Source organism: Nerophis ophidion, linkage group LG25 (assembly GCF_033978795.1).
Source record: "Nerophis ophidion isolate RoL-2023_Sa linkage group LG25, RoL_Noph_v1.0, whole genome shotgun sequence".
In the NCBI taxonomy this organism is placed as follows: domain Eukaryota; kingdom Metazoa; phylum Chordata; class Actinopteri; order Syngnathiformes; family Syngnathidae; genus Nerophis; species Nerophis ophidion.
Genome location: NC_084635.1, coordinates 39,262,380 through 39,278,955, shown reverse-complemented (window position 1 = coordinate 39,278,955; position 16,576 = coordinate 39,262,380). Strand labels below are relative to the sequence as shown.

Sequence of the window (16,576 nt, the reverse complement as noted above, 5' to 3'; positions counted from 1 at the left end):
GAGGATCTTTGACTAGCGCTTAGTTAATACTTAAACAGCAAACCCTCCTGTCATTTAGAGGATCTTTGACTAGCGCTTAGTTAATACTTAAAAACAGCAAACACTCCTGTCATATAGGGGATCTTTGACTAGCGCTTAGTTAATACTTAAACAGCAAACACTCCTGTCATGTAGAGGATCTTTGACTAGCGCTTAGTTAATACTTAAACAGCAAACACTCCTGTCATATAGAGGATCTTTGACTAGCGCTTAGTTAATACTTAAAAACAGCAAACACTCTTCTCATATAGAGGATCTTTGACTAGCGTTTAGTTAATACTTGAAAACAGCAAAGACTCCTGTCATATAGAGGATCTTTGACTAGCGCTTAGTTAATACTTAAAAACAGCAAACCCTCCTGTTATATAAAGGATCTTTGACTAGTGCTTAGTTAATACTTAAAAACAGCAAACACTCCTGTCATATAGAGGATCTTTGACTAGCGCTTAGTTAATACTTAAAAACAGCAAACCCTCCTGTTATATAAAGGATCTTTGACCAGCACTTAGTTAATACTTAAACAGCAAACACTCCTGTCATATAGAGGATCTTTGACTAGCGCTTAGTTAATACTTAAAAACAGCAAACACTCTTCTCATATAGAGGATCTTTGACTAGCGTTTAGTTAATACTTGAAAACAGCAAAGACTCCTGTCATATAGAGGATCTTTGACTAGCGCTTAGTTAATACTTAAAAACAGCAAACCCTCCTGTTATATAAAGGATCTTTGACTAGTGCTTAGTTAATACTTAAAAACAGCAAACACTCCTGTCATATAGAGGATCTTTGACTAGCACTTAGTTAATACTTAGACAGCAAACCCTCCTGTTATATAGAGGATCTTTGACTAGTGCTTAGTTAATACTTAAACAGCAAACACTTCTGTCATATAGAGGATCTTTGACTAGCGCTTAGTTAATACTTAAAAACAGCAAACACTCTTCTCATATAGAGGATCTTTGACTAGCGCTTAGTTAATACTTAAACAGCAAACCCTCCTGTCATATAGAGGATCTTTGACTATCGCTTAGTTAATACTTAAACACAGCAAACACTCCTGTCATATAGAGGATCTTTGACTAGCGCTTAGTTAATACTTAAAAACAGCAAACACTCTTCTCATATAAAGGATCTTTGACTAGCGCTTAGTTAATACTTAAACAGCAAACACTCCTGTCATATAGAGGATCTTTGACTAGCGCTTAGTTAATACTTAAAAACAGCAAACACTCCTGTCATATAGAGGATCTTTGACTAGCGCTTAGTTAATACTTAAAAACAGCAAGCACTCCTGTCATATAGAGGATCTTTGACTAACGCTTAGTTAATACTCAAACAGCAAACACTCCTGTCATTTAGAAGATCTTTGACTAGCGCTAAGTTAATACTTAAACAGCAAACCCTCCTGTCATATAGAGGATCTTTGACTAGCGCTTAGTTAATACTTGAAAACAGCAAACTCTCCTGTCATGTAGAGGATCTTTGACTAGCGCTTAGTTAATACTTAAACAGCAAACAATTATGTTATATAGAGGATCTTTGACTTGTGCTGTTGCACTCAGTCCTTAAAAAGCAGCAAACACTCCTGACATATAGAGGATCTTTGACTAGCGCTTAGTTAATACTTAAAAACAGCAAAGACTCTTGTCATATAGAGGATCTTTGACTAGCACTTAGTTAATACTTAGACAGCAAACCCTCCTGTTATATAGAGGATCTTTGACTAGTGCTTAGTTAATACTTAAACAGCAAACACTCCTGTCATATAGAGGATCTTTGACTAGCGCTTAGTTAATACTTAAAAACAGCAAACACTCTTCTCATATAGAGGATCTTTGACTAGCGCTTAGTTAATACTTAAACAGCAAACACTCCTGTCATATAAAGGATCTTTGACTAGCACTTAGTTAATACTTAAACATAGCAAACAATTCTGTTATATAGAGGATCTTTGACTTGTGCTTTTGCACTCTGTCCTTAAAAAGCAGCAAACACTCCTGTCATATAGAGGATCTTTGACTAGCACTTAGTTAATACTTAAACAGCAAACCCTCCTGTCGTATAGAGGATCTTTGACTAGCGCTTAGTTAATACTTAAACAGCAAACCCTCCTGTCGTATAGAGGATCTTTGACTAGCGCTTAGTTAATACTTAAAAACAGCAAACACTTCTGTCATATAGAGGATCTTTGACTAGTGCTTAGTTAATACTTAAACACAACAAACCGTCCTGTCATATAGAGGATCTTTGACTAGCGCTTAGTTAATACTTAAAAACAGCAAACACTCTTCTCATATAGAGGATCTTTGACTAGCGCTTAGTTAATACTTAAACAGCAAACCCTCCTGTCATATAGAGGATCTTTGACTATCGCTTAGTTAATACTTAAACACAGCAAACACTCCTGTCATATAGAGGATCTTTGACTAGCGCTTAGTTAATACTTAAAAACAGCAAACACTCTTCTCATATAAAGGATCTTTGACTAGCGCTTAGTTAATACTTAAACAGCAAACACTCCTGTCATATAGAGGATCTTTGACTAGCGCTTAGTTAATACTTAAAAACAGCAAACACTCCTGTCATATAGAGGATCTTTGACTAGCGCTTAGTTAATACTTAAAAACAGCAAGCACTCCTGTCATATAGAGGATCTTTGACTAACGCTTAGTTAATACTCAAACAGCAAACACTCCTGTCATTTAGAAGATCTTTGACTAGCGCTAAGTTAATACTTAAACAACAAACCCTCCTGTCATATAGAGGATCTTTGACTAGCGCTTAGTTAATACTTGAAAACAGCAAACTCTCCTGTCATGTAGAGGATCTTTGACTAGCGCTTAGTTAATACTTAAACAGCAAACAATTATGTTATATAGAGGATCTTTGACTTGTGCTGTTGCACTCAGTCCTTAAAAAGCAGCAAACACTCCTGACATATAGAGGATCTTTGACTAGCGCTTAGTTAATACTTAAAAACAGCAAAGACTCTTGTCATATAGAGGATCTTTGACTAGCACTTAGTTAATACTTAGACAGCAAACCCTCCTGTTATATAGAGGATCTTTGACTAGTGCTTAGTTAATACTTAAACAGCAAACACTCCTGTCATATAGAGGATCTTTGACTAGCGCTTAGTTAATACTTAAAAACAGCAAACACTCTTCTCATATAGAGGATCTTTGACTAGCGCTTAGTTAATACTTAAACAGCAAACACTCCTGTCATATAAAGGATCTTTGACTAGCACTTAGTTAATACTTAAACATAGCAAACAATTCTGTTATATAGAGGATCTTTGACTTGTGCTTTTGCACTCTGTCCTTAAAAAGCAGCAAACACTCCTGTCATATAGAGGATCTTTGACTAGCACTTAGTTAATACTTAAACAGCAAACCCTCCTGTCGTATAGAGGATCTTTGACTAGCGCTTAGTTAATACTTAAACAGCAAACCCTCCTGTCGTATAGAGGATCTTTGACTAGCGCTTAGTTAATACTTAAAAACAGCAAACACTTCTGTCATATAGAGGATCTTTGACTAGTGCTTAGTTAATACTTAAACACAACAAACCGTCCTGTCATATAGAGGATCTTTGACTAGCGCTTAGTTAATACTTAAACACAACAAACACTCCTGTCATATAGAGGATCTTTGACTAGCACTTAGTTACTTCTTAAAAACAGCAAACACTCTTCTCATATAAAGGATCTTTGACTAGCGTTTAGTTACTACTTAAACAGCAAACCCTCCTGGCATATAGAGGATCTTTGACTAGCGCTTAGTTAATACTTAAACACAACAAACATTCCTGTCATATAGAGGATCTTTGACTAGCGCTTAGTTAATACTTAAACACAACAAACACTTCTGTCATATAAAGGATCTTTGACTAGCGCTTAGTTAATACTTAAAAACTGCAAACACTCCTGTCCTATAGAGGATCTTTGACTAGCGCTTAGTTAATACTTAAACATAGCAAACAATTCTGTTATATAGAGGATCTTTGACTTGTGCTTTTGCACTCAGTCCTCAAAAAGCAGCAAGCCCTCCTGTCATATAGAGGATCTTTGACTAGCGCTTAGTTAATACTTAAACAGCAAGCACTCCTGTCATATAGAGGATCTTTGACTAGCGCTTAGTTAATACTTAAACAGCAAACCCTCCTGTCATATAGAGGATCTTTGACTAGCACTTAGTTAATACTTAAACAGCAAACACTCCTGTCATATAGAGGATCTTTGACTAGTGCTTAGTTAATACTTAAACAGCAAACACTCCTGTCATATAGAGGATCTTTGACTAGCGCTTAGTTAATACTTAAACAGCAAACACTCCTGTTATGTAGAGGATCTTTGACTAGCGCTTAGTTAATACTTAAACAGCAAACCCTCCTGTCGTATAGAGGATCTTTGACTAGCGCTTAGTTAATACTTAAAAACAGCAAACACTTCTGTCATATAGAGGATCTTTGACTAGTGCTTAGTTAATACTTAAACACAACAAACCGTCCTGTCATATAGAGGATCTTTGACTAGCGCTTAGTTAATACTTAAACACAACAAACACTCCTGTCATATAGAGGATCTTTGACTAGCACTTAGTTACTTCTTAAAAACAGCAAACACTCTTCTCATATAAAGGATCTTTGACTAGCGTTTAGTTACTACTTAAACAGCAAACCCTCCTGGCATATAGAGGATCTTTGACTAGCGCTTAGTTAATACTTAAACACAACAAACATTCCTGTCATATAGAGGATCTTTGACTAGCGCTTAGTTAATACTTAAACACAACAAACACTTCTGTCATATAAAGGATCTTTGACTAGCGCTTAGTTAATACTTAAAAACTGCAAACACTCCTGTCCTATAGAGGATCTTTGACTAGCGCTTAGTTAATACTTAAACATAGCAAACAATTCTGTTATATAGAGGATCTTTGACTTGTGCTTTTGCACTCAGTCCTCAAAAAGCAGCAAGCCCTCCTGTCATATAGAGGATCTTTGACTAGCGCTTAGTTAATACTTAAACAGCAAGCACTCCTGTCATGTAGAGGATCTTTGACTAGCGCTTAGTTAATACTTAAACAGCAAACCCTCCTGTCATATAGAGGATCTTTGACTAGCACTTAGTTAATACTTAAACAGCAAACACTCCTGTCATATAGAGGATCTTTGACTAGTGCTTAGTTAATACTTAAACAGCAAACACTCCTGTCATATAGAGGATCTTTGACTAGCGCTTAGTTAATACTTAAACAGCAAACACTCCTGTTATGTAGAGGATCTTTGACTAGCGCTTAGTTAATACTTAAACAGCAAACACTCTTCTCATATAGAGGATCTTTGACTAGCGCTTAGTTAATACTTAAACAGCAAACACTCCTGTCATATAGAGGATCTTTGACTAGCGCTTAGTTAATACTTAAACAGCAAACCCTCCTGTCATTTAGAGGATCTTTGACTAGCGCTTAGTTAATACTTAAAAACAGCAAACACTCCTGTCATATAGGGGATCTTTGACTAGCGCTTAGTTAATACTTAAACAGCAAACACTCCTGTCATGTAGAGGATCTTTGACTAGCGCTTAGTTAATACTTAAACAGCAAACACTCCTGTCATATAGAGGATCTTTGACTAGCGCTTAGTTAATACTTAAAAACAGCAAACACTCTTCTCATATAGAGGATCTTTGACTAGCGTTTAGTTAATACTTGAAAACAGCAAAGACTCCTGTCATATAGAGGATCTTTGACTAGCGCTTAGTTAATACTTAAAAACAGCAAACCCTCCTGTTATATAAAGGATCTTTGACTAGTGCTTAGTTAATACTTAAAAACAGCAAACACTCCTGTCATATAGAGGATCTTTGACTAGCGCTTAGTTAATACTTAAAAACAGCAAACCCTCCTGTTATATAAAGGATCTTTGACCAGCACTTAGTTAATACTTAAACAGCAAACACTCCTGTCATATAGAGGATCTTTGACTAGCGCTTAGTTAATACTTAAAAACAGCAAACACTCTTCTCATATAGAGGATCTTTGACTAGCGTTTAGTTAATACTTGAAAACAGCAAAGACTCCTGTCATATAGAGGATCTTTGACTAGCGCTTAGTTAATACTTAAAAACAGCAAACCCTCCTGTTATATAAAGGATCTTTGACTAGTGCTTAGTTAATACTTAAAAACAGCAAACACTCCTGTCATATAGAGGATCTTTGACTAGCACTTAGTTAATACTTAGACAGCAAACCCTCCTGTTATATAGAGGATCTTTGACTAGTGCTTAGTTAATACTTAAACAGCAAACACTTCTGTCATATAGAGGATCTTTGACTAGCGCTTAGTTAATACTTAAAAACAGCAAACACTCTTCTCATATAGAGGATCTTTGACTAGCGCTTAGTTAATACTTAAACAGCAAACCCTCCTGTCATATAGAGGATCTTTGACTATCGCTTAGTTAATACTTAAACACAGCAAACACTCCTGTCATATAGAGGATCTTTGACTAGCGCTTAGTTAATACTTAAAAACAGCAAACACTCTTCTCATATAAAGGATCTTTGACTAGCGCTTAGTTAATACTTAAACAGCAAACACTCCTGTCATATAGAGGATCTTTGACTAGCGCTTAGTTAATACTTAAAAACAGCAAACACTCCTGTCATATAGAGGATCTTTGACTAGCGCTTAGTTAATACTTAAAAACAGCAAGCACTCCTGTCATATAGAGGATCTTTGACTAACGCTTAGTTAATACTCAAACAGCAAACACTCCTGTCATTTAGAAGATCTTTGACTAGCGCTAAGTTAATACTTAAACAGCAAACCCTCCTGTCATATAGAGGATCTTTGACTAGCGCTTAGTTAATACTTGAAAACAGCAAACTCTCCTGTCATGTAGAGGATCTTTGACTAGCGCTTAGTTAATACTTAAACAGCAAACAATTATGTTATATAGAGGATCTTTGACTTGTGCTGTTGCACTCAGTCCTTAAAAAGCAGCAAACACTCCTGACATATAGAGGATCTTTGACTAGCGCTTAGTTAATACTTAAAAACAGCAAAGACTCTTGTCATATAGAGGATCTTTGACTAGCACTTAGTTAATACTTAGACAGCAAACCCTCCTGTTATATAGAGGATCTTTGACTAGTGCTTAGTTAATACTTAAACAGCAAACACTCCTGTCATATAGAGGATCTTTGACTAGCGCTTAGTTAATACTTAAAAACAGCAAACACTCTTCTCATATAGAGGATCTTTGACTAGCGCTTAGTTAATACTTAAACAGCAAACACTCCTGTCATATAAAGGATCTTTGACTAGCACTTAGTTAATACTTAAACATAGCAAACAATTCTGTTATATAGAGGATCTTTGACTTGTGCTTTTGCACTCTGTCCTTAAAAAGCAGCAAACACTCCTGTCATATAGAGGATCTTTGACTAGCACTTAGTTAATACTTAAACAGCAAACCCTCCTGTCGTATAGAGGATCTTTGACTAGCGCTTAGTTAATACTTAAACAGCAAACCCTCCTGTCGTATAGAGGATCTTTGACTAGCGCTTAGTTAATACTTAAAAACAGCAAACACTTCTGTCATATAGAGGATCTTTGACTAGTGCTTAGTTAATACTTAAACACAACAAACCGTCCTGTCATATAGAGGATCTTTGACTAGCGCTTAGTTAATACTTAAACACAACAAACACTCCTGTCATATAGAGGATCTTTGACTAGCACTTAGTTACTTCTTAAAAACAGCAAACACTCTTCTCATATAAAGGATCTTTGACTAGCGTTTAGTTACTACTTAAACAGCAAACCCTCCTGGCATATAGAGGATCTTTGACTAGCGCTTAGTTAATACTTAAACACAACAAACATTCCTGTCATATAGAGGATCTTTGACTAGCGCTTAGTTAATACTTAAACACAACAAACACTTCTGTCATATAAAGGATCTTTGACTAGCGCTTAGTTAATACTTAAAAACTGCAAACACTCCTGTCCTATAGAGGATCTTTGACTAGCGCTTAGTTAATACTTAAACATAGCAAACAATTCTGTTATATAGAGGATCTTTGACTTGTGCTTTTGCACTCAGTCCTCAAAAAGCAGCAAGCCCTCCTGTCATATAGAGGATCTTTGACTAGCGCTTAGTTAATACTTAAACAGCAAGCACTCCTGTCATGTAGAGGATCTTTGACTAGCGCTTAGTTAATACTTAAACAGCAAACCCTCCTGTCATATAGAGGATCTTTGACTAGCACTTAGTTAATACTTAAACAGCAAACACTCCTGTCATATAGAGGATCTTTGACTAGTGCTTAGTTAATACTTAAACAGCAAACACTCCTGTCATATAGAGGATCTTTGACTAGCGCTTAGTTAATACTTAAACAGCAAACACTCCTGTTATGTAGAGGATCTTTGACTAGCGCTTAGTTAATACTTAAACAGCAAACACTCTTCTCATATAGAGGATCTTTGACTAGCGCTTAGTTAATACTTAAACAGCAAACACTCCTGTCATATAGAGGATCTTTGACTAGCGCTTAGTTAATACTTAAACAGCAAACCCTCCTGTCATTTAGAGGATCTTTGACTAGCGCTTAGTTAATACTTAAAAACAGCAAACACTCCTGTCATATAGGGGATCTTTGACTAGCGCTTAGTTAATACTTAAACAGCAAACACTCCTGTCATGTAGAGGATCTTTGACTAGCGCTTAGTTAATACTTAAACAGCAAACACTCCTGTCATATAGAGGATCTTTGACTAGCGCTTAGTTAATACTTAAAAACAGCAAACACTCTTCTCATATAGAGGATCTTTGACTAGCGTTTAGTTAATACTTGAAAACAGCAAAGACTCCTGTCATATAGAGGATCTTTGACTAGCGCTTAGTTAATACTTAAAAACAGCAAACCCTCCTGTTATATAAAGGATCTTTGACTAGTGCTTAGTTAATACTTAAAAACAGCAAACACTCCTGTCATATAGAGGATCTTTGACTAGCGCTTAGTTAATACTTAAAAACAGCAAACCCTCCTGTTATATAAAGGATCTTTGACCAGCACTTAGTTAATACTTAAACAGCAAACACTCCTGTCATATAGAGGATCTTTGACTAGCGCTTAGTTAATACTTAAAAACAGCAAACACTCTTCTCATATAGAGGATCTTTGACTAGCGTTTAGTTAATACTTGAAAACAGCAAAGACTCCTGTCATATAGAGGATCTTTGACTAGCGCTTAGTTAATACTTAAAAACAGCAAACCCTCCTGTTATATAAAGGATCTTTGACTAGTGCTTAGTTAATACTTAAAAACAGCAAACACTCCTGTCATATAGAGGATCTTTGACTAGCACTTAGTTAATACTTAGACAGCAAACCCTCCTGTTATATAGAGGATCTTTGACTAGTGCTTAGTTAATACTTAAACAGCAAACACTTCTGTCATATAGAGGATCTTTGACTAGCGCTTAGTTAATACTTAAAAACAGCAAACACTCTTCTCATATAGAGGATCTTTGACTAGCGCTTAGTTAATACTTAAACAGCAAACCCTCCTGTCATATAGAGGATCTTTGACTATCGCTTAGTTAATACTTAAACACAGCAAACACTCCTGTCATATAGAGGATCTTTGACTAGCGCTTAGTTAATACTTAAAAACAGCAAACACTCTTCTCATATAAAGGATCTTTGACTAGCGCTTAGTTAATACTTAAACAGCAAACACTCCTGTCATATAGAGGATCTTTGACTAGCGCTTAGTTAATACTTAAAAACAGCAAACACTCCTGTCATATAGAGGATCTTTGACTAGCGATTAGTTAATACTTAAAAACAGCAAGCACTCCTGTCATATAGAGGATCTTTGACTAACGCTTAGTTAATACTCAAACAGCAAACACTCCTGTCATTTAGAAGATCTTTGACTAGCGCTAAGTTAATACTTAAACAGCAAACCCTCCTGTCATATAGAGGATCTTTGACTAGCGCTTAGTTAATACTTGAAAACAGCAAACTCTCCTGTCATGTAGAGGATCTTTGACTAGCGCTTAGTTAATACTTAAACAGCAAACAATTATGTTATATAGAGGATTTTTGACTTGTGCTGTTGCACTCAGTCCTTAAAAAGCAGCAAACACTCCTGACATATAGAGGATCTTTGACTAGCGCTTAGTTAATACTTAAAAACAGCAAAGACTCTTGTCATATAGAGGATCTTTGACTAGCACTTAGTTAATACTTAGACAGCAAACCCTCCTGTTATATAGAGGATCTTTGACTAGTGCTTAGTTAATACTTAAACAGCAAACACTCCTGTCATATAGAGGATCTTTGACTAGCGCTTAGTTAATACTTAAAAACAGCAAACACTCTTCTCATATAGAGGATCTTTGACTAGCGCTTAGTTAATACTTAAACAGCAAACACTCCTGTCATATAAAGGATCTTTGACTAGCACTTAGTTAATACTTAAACATAGCAAACAATTCTGTTATATAGAGGATCTTTGACTTGTGCTTTTGCACTCTGTCCTTAAAAAGCAGCAAACACTCCTGTCATATAGAGGATCTTTGACTAGCACTTAGTTAATACTTAAACAGCAAACCCTCCTGTCGTATAGAGGATCTTTGACTAGCGCTTAGTTAATACTTAAACAGCAAACCCTCCTGTCGTATAGAGGATCTTTGACTAGCGCTTAGTTAATACTTAAAAACAGCAAACACTTCTGTCATATAGAGGATCTTTGACTAGTGCTTAGTTAATACTTAAACACAACAAACCGTCCTGTCATATAGAGGATCTTTGACTAGCGCTTAGTTAATACTTAAAAACAGCAAACACTCTTCTCATATAGAGGATCTTTGACTAGCGCTTAGTTAATACTTAAACAGCAAACCCTCCTGTCATATAGAGGATCTTTGACTATCGCTTAGTTAATACTTAAACACAGCAAACACTCCTGTCATATAGAGGATCTTTGACTAGCGCTTAGTTAATACTTAAAAACAGCAAACACTCTTCTCATATAAAGGATCTTTGACTAGCGCTTAGTTAATACTTAAACAGCAAACACTCCTGTCATATAGAGGATCTTTGACTAGCGCTTAGTTAATACTTAAAAACAGCAAACACTCCTGTCATATAGAGGATCTTTGACTAGCGCTTAGTTAATACTTAAAAACAGCAAGCACTCCTGTCATATAGAGGATCTTTGACTAACGCTTAGTTAATACTCAAACAGCAAACACTCCTGTCATTTAGAAGATCTTTGACTAGCGCTAAGTTAATACTTAAACAGCAAACCCTCCTGTCATATAGAGGATCTTTGACTAGCGCTTAGTTAATACTTGAAAACAGCAAACTCTCCTGTCATGTAGAGGATCTTTGACTAGCGCTTAGTTAATACTTAAACAGCAAACAATTATGTTATATAGAGGATCTTTGACTTGTGCTGTTGCACTCAGTCCTTAAAAAGCAGCAAACACTCCTGACATATAGAGGATCTTTGACTAGCGCTTAGTTAATACTTAAAAACAGCAAAGACTCTTGTCATATAGAGGATCTTTGACTAGCACTTAGTTAATACTTAGACAGCAAACCCTCCTGTTATATAGAGGATCTTTGACTAGTGCTTAGTTAATACTTAAACAGCAAACACTCCTGTCATATAGAGAATCTTTGACTAGCGCTTAGTTAATACTTAAAAACAGCAAACACTCTTCTCATATAGAGGATCTTTGACTAGCGCTTAGTTAATACTTAAACAGCAAACACTCCTGTCATATAAAGGATCTTTGACTAGCACTTAGTTAATACTTAAACATAGCAAACAATTCTGTTATATAGAGGATCTTTGACTTGTGCTTTTGCACTCTGTCCTTAAAAAGCAGCAAACACTCCTGTCATATAGAGGATCTTTGACTAGCACTTAGTTAATACTTAAACAGCAAACCCTCCTGTCGTATAGAGGATCTTTGACTAGCGCTTAGTTAATACTTAAACAGCAAACCCTCCTGTCGTATAGAGGATCTTTGACTAGCGCTTAGTTAATACTTAAAAACAGCAAACACTTCTGTCATATAGAGGATCTTTGACTAGTGCTTAGTTAATACTTAAACACAACAAACACTCCTGTCATATAGAGGATCTTTGACTAGCACTTAGTTACTTCTTAAAAACAGCAAACACTCTTCTCATATAAAGGATCTTTGACTAGCGTTTAGTTACTACTTAAACAGCAAACCCTCCTGGCATATAGAGGATCTTTGACTAGCGCTTAGTTAATACTTAAACACAACAAACATTCCTGTCATATAGAGGATCTTTGACTAGCGCTTAGTTAATACTTAAACACAACAAACACTTCTGTCATATAAAGGATCTTTGACTAGCGCTTAGTTAATACTTAAAAACTGCAAACACTCCTGTCCTATAGAGGATCTTTGACTAGCGCTTAGTTAATACTTAAACATAGCAAACAATTCTGTTATATAGAGGATCTTTGACTTGTGCTTTTGCACTCAGTCCTCAAAAAGCAGCAAGCCCTCCTGTCATATAGAGGATCTTTGACTAGCGCTTAGTTAATACTTAAACAGCAAGCACTCCTGTCATATAGAGGATCTTTGACTAGCGCTTAGTTAATACTTAAACAGCAAACCCTCCTGTCATATAGAGGATCTTTGACTAGCACTTAGTTAATACTTAAACAGCAAACACTCCTGTCATATAGAGGATCTTTGACTAGTGCTTAGTTAATACTTAAACAGCAAACACTCCTGTCATATAGAGGATCTTTGACTAGCGCTTAGTTAATACTTAAACAGCAAACACTCCTGTCATATAGAGGATCTTTGACTAGCGCTTAGTTAATACTTAAAAACAGCAAACACTCTTCTCAAATAGAGAATCTTTGACTAGCGCTTAGTTAATACTTAAAAACAGCAAACCCTCCTGTCATATAGAGGATCTTTGACTAGTGCTTAGTTAATACTTAAAAACAGCAAACACTCCTGTCATATAGAGGATCTTTGACTAGTGCTTAGTTAATACTTGAAAACAGCAAAGACTCCTGTCATATAGAGGATATTTGACTAGTGCTTAGTTAATACTTAAAAACAGCAAACACTCCTGTCATATAAAGGATCTTTGACTAGCGCTTAGTTAATACTTAAACAGCAAACACTCCTGTTATATAGAGGATCTTTGACTAGAGCTTAGTTAATACTTAAACAGCAAACACTCCTGTTATATAGAGGATCTTTGACTAGAGCTTAGTTAATACTTAAAAACAGCAAACACTCTTCTCATATAGAGGATATTTGACTAGTGCTTAGTTAATACTTAAACAGCAAACCCTCCTGTCATATAGAGGATCTTTGACAAGTGCTTAGTTAATGTTGGATGCTGCCCATGTGTACAAACTGCTGTGACTCAGGTGTTGGATGCCAGCTGGTGCTACAAGAAGCAGGAGTGGAGACTTCACCTGAGCAGTGGAGATGATTGGACAGGAGACATGATTTGGTTGGCCACTGGATGTAAGCTGGATGTCAGACAAGATCCTCTGCTCTCTGACGTCATGAGCATCTTCCCCATCCAGGTGAGTCACGAGCATCTTCCCTCTCCAGGTGAGTGCAGAAAGTTCTAGAAGTGATGGTAAACATGGCAAATGTGTCCCCTCCAGGTGTTGGATGGATGGCCGTGCATCTCTGAGAGCCTGCAGTGGACGGAGGGCTGTCCCCTCTACCTGATGGGACAGTACACCGCTCTGCAGGTACGTCTTCTGTTCATCACAAGATGGACACATGAGGTGGTGTTCATCACAAGATGGACACATGAGGTGGTGTTCATCACAAGATGGACACATGAGGTGGTGTTCATCACAAGATGGACACATGAGGTGGTGTTCATCACAAGATGGACACATGAGGTGGTGTTCATCACAAGATGGACACATGAGGTGGTGTTCATCACAAGATGGACACATGAGGTGGTGTTCATCACAAGATGGACACATGAGGTGGTGTTCATCACAAGATGGACACATGAGGTGGTGTTCATCACAAGATGGACACATGAGGTGGTGTTCATCACAAGATGGACACATGAGGTGGTGTTCATCACAAGATGGACACATGAGGTGGTGTTCATCACAAGATGGACACATGAGGTGGTGTTCATCATCTGTGCAGATCGGAGCCCATGCTGTGAATCTGGCAGGTGGACAAGCAGCCAGCATGAGGATCGCCAGAGACATCCAGCAGCATCACAAGAAGAAGAAGAAGATGGAAGAAAGTCGTCTGAGTGCGAGAAGACTGACTAGTGAAGAATACGTTCAGCAAATGCATGGACTTTTATGGCTGTAACTGTGACCTCAATTACAAAATATAATGTTTAAATAAAAATGTTGAAATTTATTAAATTATATCTAATGAGGTATAATTTATTTAATTCACACTCTTTATAAATATACGTTATTTATTTTACACACTTTATTAAATATAATTTATTTAATTCACACACTTTATTAAATTTACTTTATTTTACACACTTTTTAAATATACTTTAGTAAATAAAGTATATTTGAAAACGTGTGTGAATGAAATAAATCATATTTAATAAAGTATAATTTATTTCTTTCACACACTTTATTAAATCTACTTTATTTTACACACTTTATTAATTATCCTTTATTTTACACACTTTATTAATTATACTTTAGTAAATAAAGTATGTTTAATAAAATGTTGAAATTAATTAAATTATATCTAATGAAATATAATTTATTTAATGAATACACTTTATTAAATATAATGTATTCAATTCACACACTTTATTAAATATACTTTAGTAAATAAAGTATATTTTAAAAAGTGTGTGAATTAAATAAATTATATGTAATAATTATAATTTATTTAATTCACACACTTTATTAAATATACTTTAGATATAAAAATTATATGTAATAAGTATAATTTATTTAATTCACACACTTTATTAAATCTAGTTTATTTTACACACTTTATTAAATATACTTTAGTAAAAAAAAGTATGTTTAATAAAATGTTTAAATTAATGAAATCATATCTAATGAAGTATAATTTATTCAATTCACACACTTTATTAAATATGATTGATTTAATTCACTCACTTTATTAAATATACTTTAGTAAATAAAGTATATTCAAAAAGTTTGTGAATTAATAAATTATATTTAATAAAGTATAATTTATTTCATTAACACACTTTATTAAAACACTTTATTTTACACACTTTATTAAATATACTTTAGTAAATAAAGTATGTATATTAAAATGTTGAAATTAATTAAATTATATCTAATGAAATATCATTTATTTAATAAATACTTTATTAAATATACTTTATTTATTTTACACACTTTATTAAATATAATTTATTTAATTCACACACTTTACTAAATATAATTTGTTTCACACACTTTATTAAATATACTTTAGTAAATAAAGTATATTTAAAAAAGTGTGTGTGAATTAAATAAATTATATTTAATAAAGTATAATTTATTTCATTCATGCATTTTATTAAATATACTTTATTTTACACACTTTATTAAATATACTTTAGTAAATAAAGTATGTTTAATAAAATGTTGAAATTAATTAAATCATATCTAATGAAGTATAATATATTCAATTCACACACTTTATTAAATATGATTTGTTTAATTCACACACTTTATTAAATATAATTTATTTTACACACTTTATTAAATATACTTTAGTGAATAAAGTATATTTAAAAAAGTGTGTGAATTAAATAAATTATATTTAATAAAGTATATTTATTTAATTCACACACTTTGTTAAATATACTTTATTTTACACACTTTATTTAATATACTTTAGTAAATAAAGTATGTTTAATAAAATGTTGAAATTCATTAAACTATATCTAATGAAGTATAATTTATTCAATTCACACACTTTATTAAATATTCTTTATTTTACACACTTTATTAAATATACTTTAGTAAATAAAGTATATTTAAAAAAATGTGTGAATTAAATAAATTATATTTAATAAAGTATAATTTATTTCATTCACTCACTTTATCAAATATACTTTATTTTACACACTTTATCAAATATACTTTAGTAAATGAAGTATGTTTAATAAAATGTTGAAATTAATTAAATTATATCTAATGAAGTATAATATATTCAATTCACACACTTTATTAAATATGATTTATTTAATTCACACACTTTATTAAATATACTTTATTTTACACACTTTATTAAATATAATTTAGTAAATAAAGTATATTTGAAAAGTGTGTGAATTAAATAAATTATATTTAATAAAGTATAATTTATTTCATTCACGCATTTTATTAAATATACTTTATTTTAAACACTTTATTAAATATATTTTAGTAAATAAAGTATGTTTAATAAAATGTTGAAATTCATTAAATTAGATCCAACGAAATATAATTTATTTAATTAATGCACTTTATTAAATA

At 33.9% G+C, this 16,576-nt stretch overlaps 1 protein-coding gene across 5 annotated transcripts in view; it reads left to right on the top strand.

The window, feature by feature from the left end:
• zgc:113276 (uncharacterized protein LOC553748 homolog) overlaps nucleotides 1-14,494 on the top strand; it is a 31,256-nt gene extending 16,762 nt beyond the window's left edge. For 3 of the 5 annotated variants that reach the window (XM_061887256.1, XM_061887253.1, XM_061887254.1), the window contains 3 exons: nucleotides 13,508-13,669; nucleotides 13,754-13,879; nucleotides 14,240-14,494. In XM_061887256.1, coding sequence (XP_061743240.1) covers nucleotides 13,508-13,669; nucleotides 13,754-13,879; nucleotides 14,240-14,392 — 441 coding nt within the window. In that variant the 3' untranslated portion in view covers nucleotides 14,393-14,494. The remainder of the gene's footprint in view (nucleotides 1-13,507; nucleotides 13,670-13,753; nucleotides 13,880-14,239) is intronic. The other 2 variants (XM_061887257.1, XM_061887255.1) reach the window with 2 other exon arrangements.
• The last annotated feature ends 2,082 nt before the right edge of the window (nucleotides 14,495-16,576 follow it).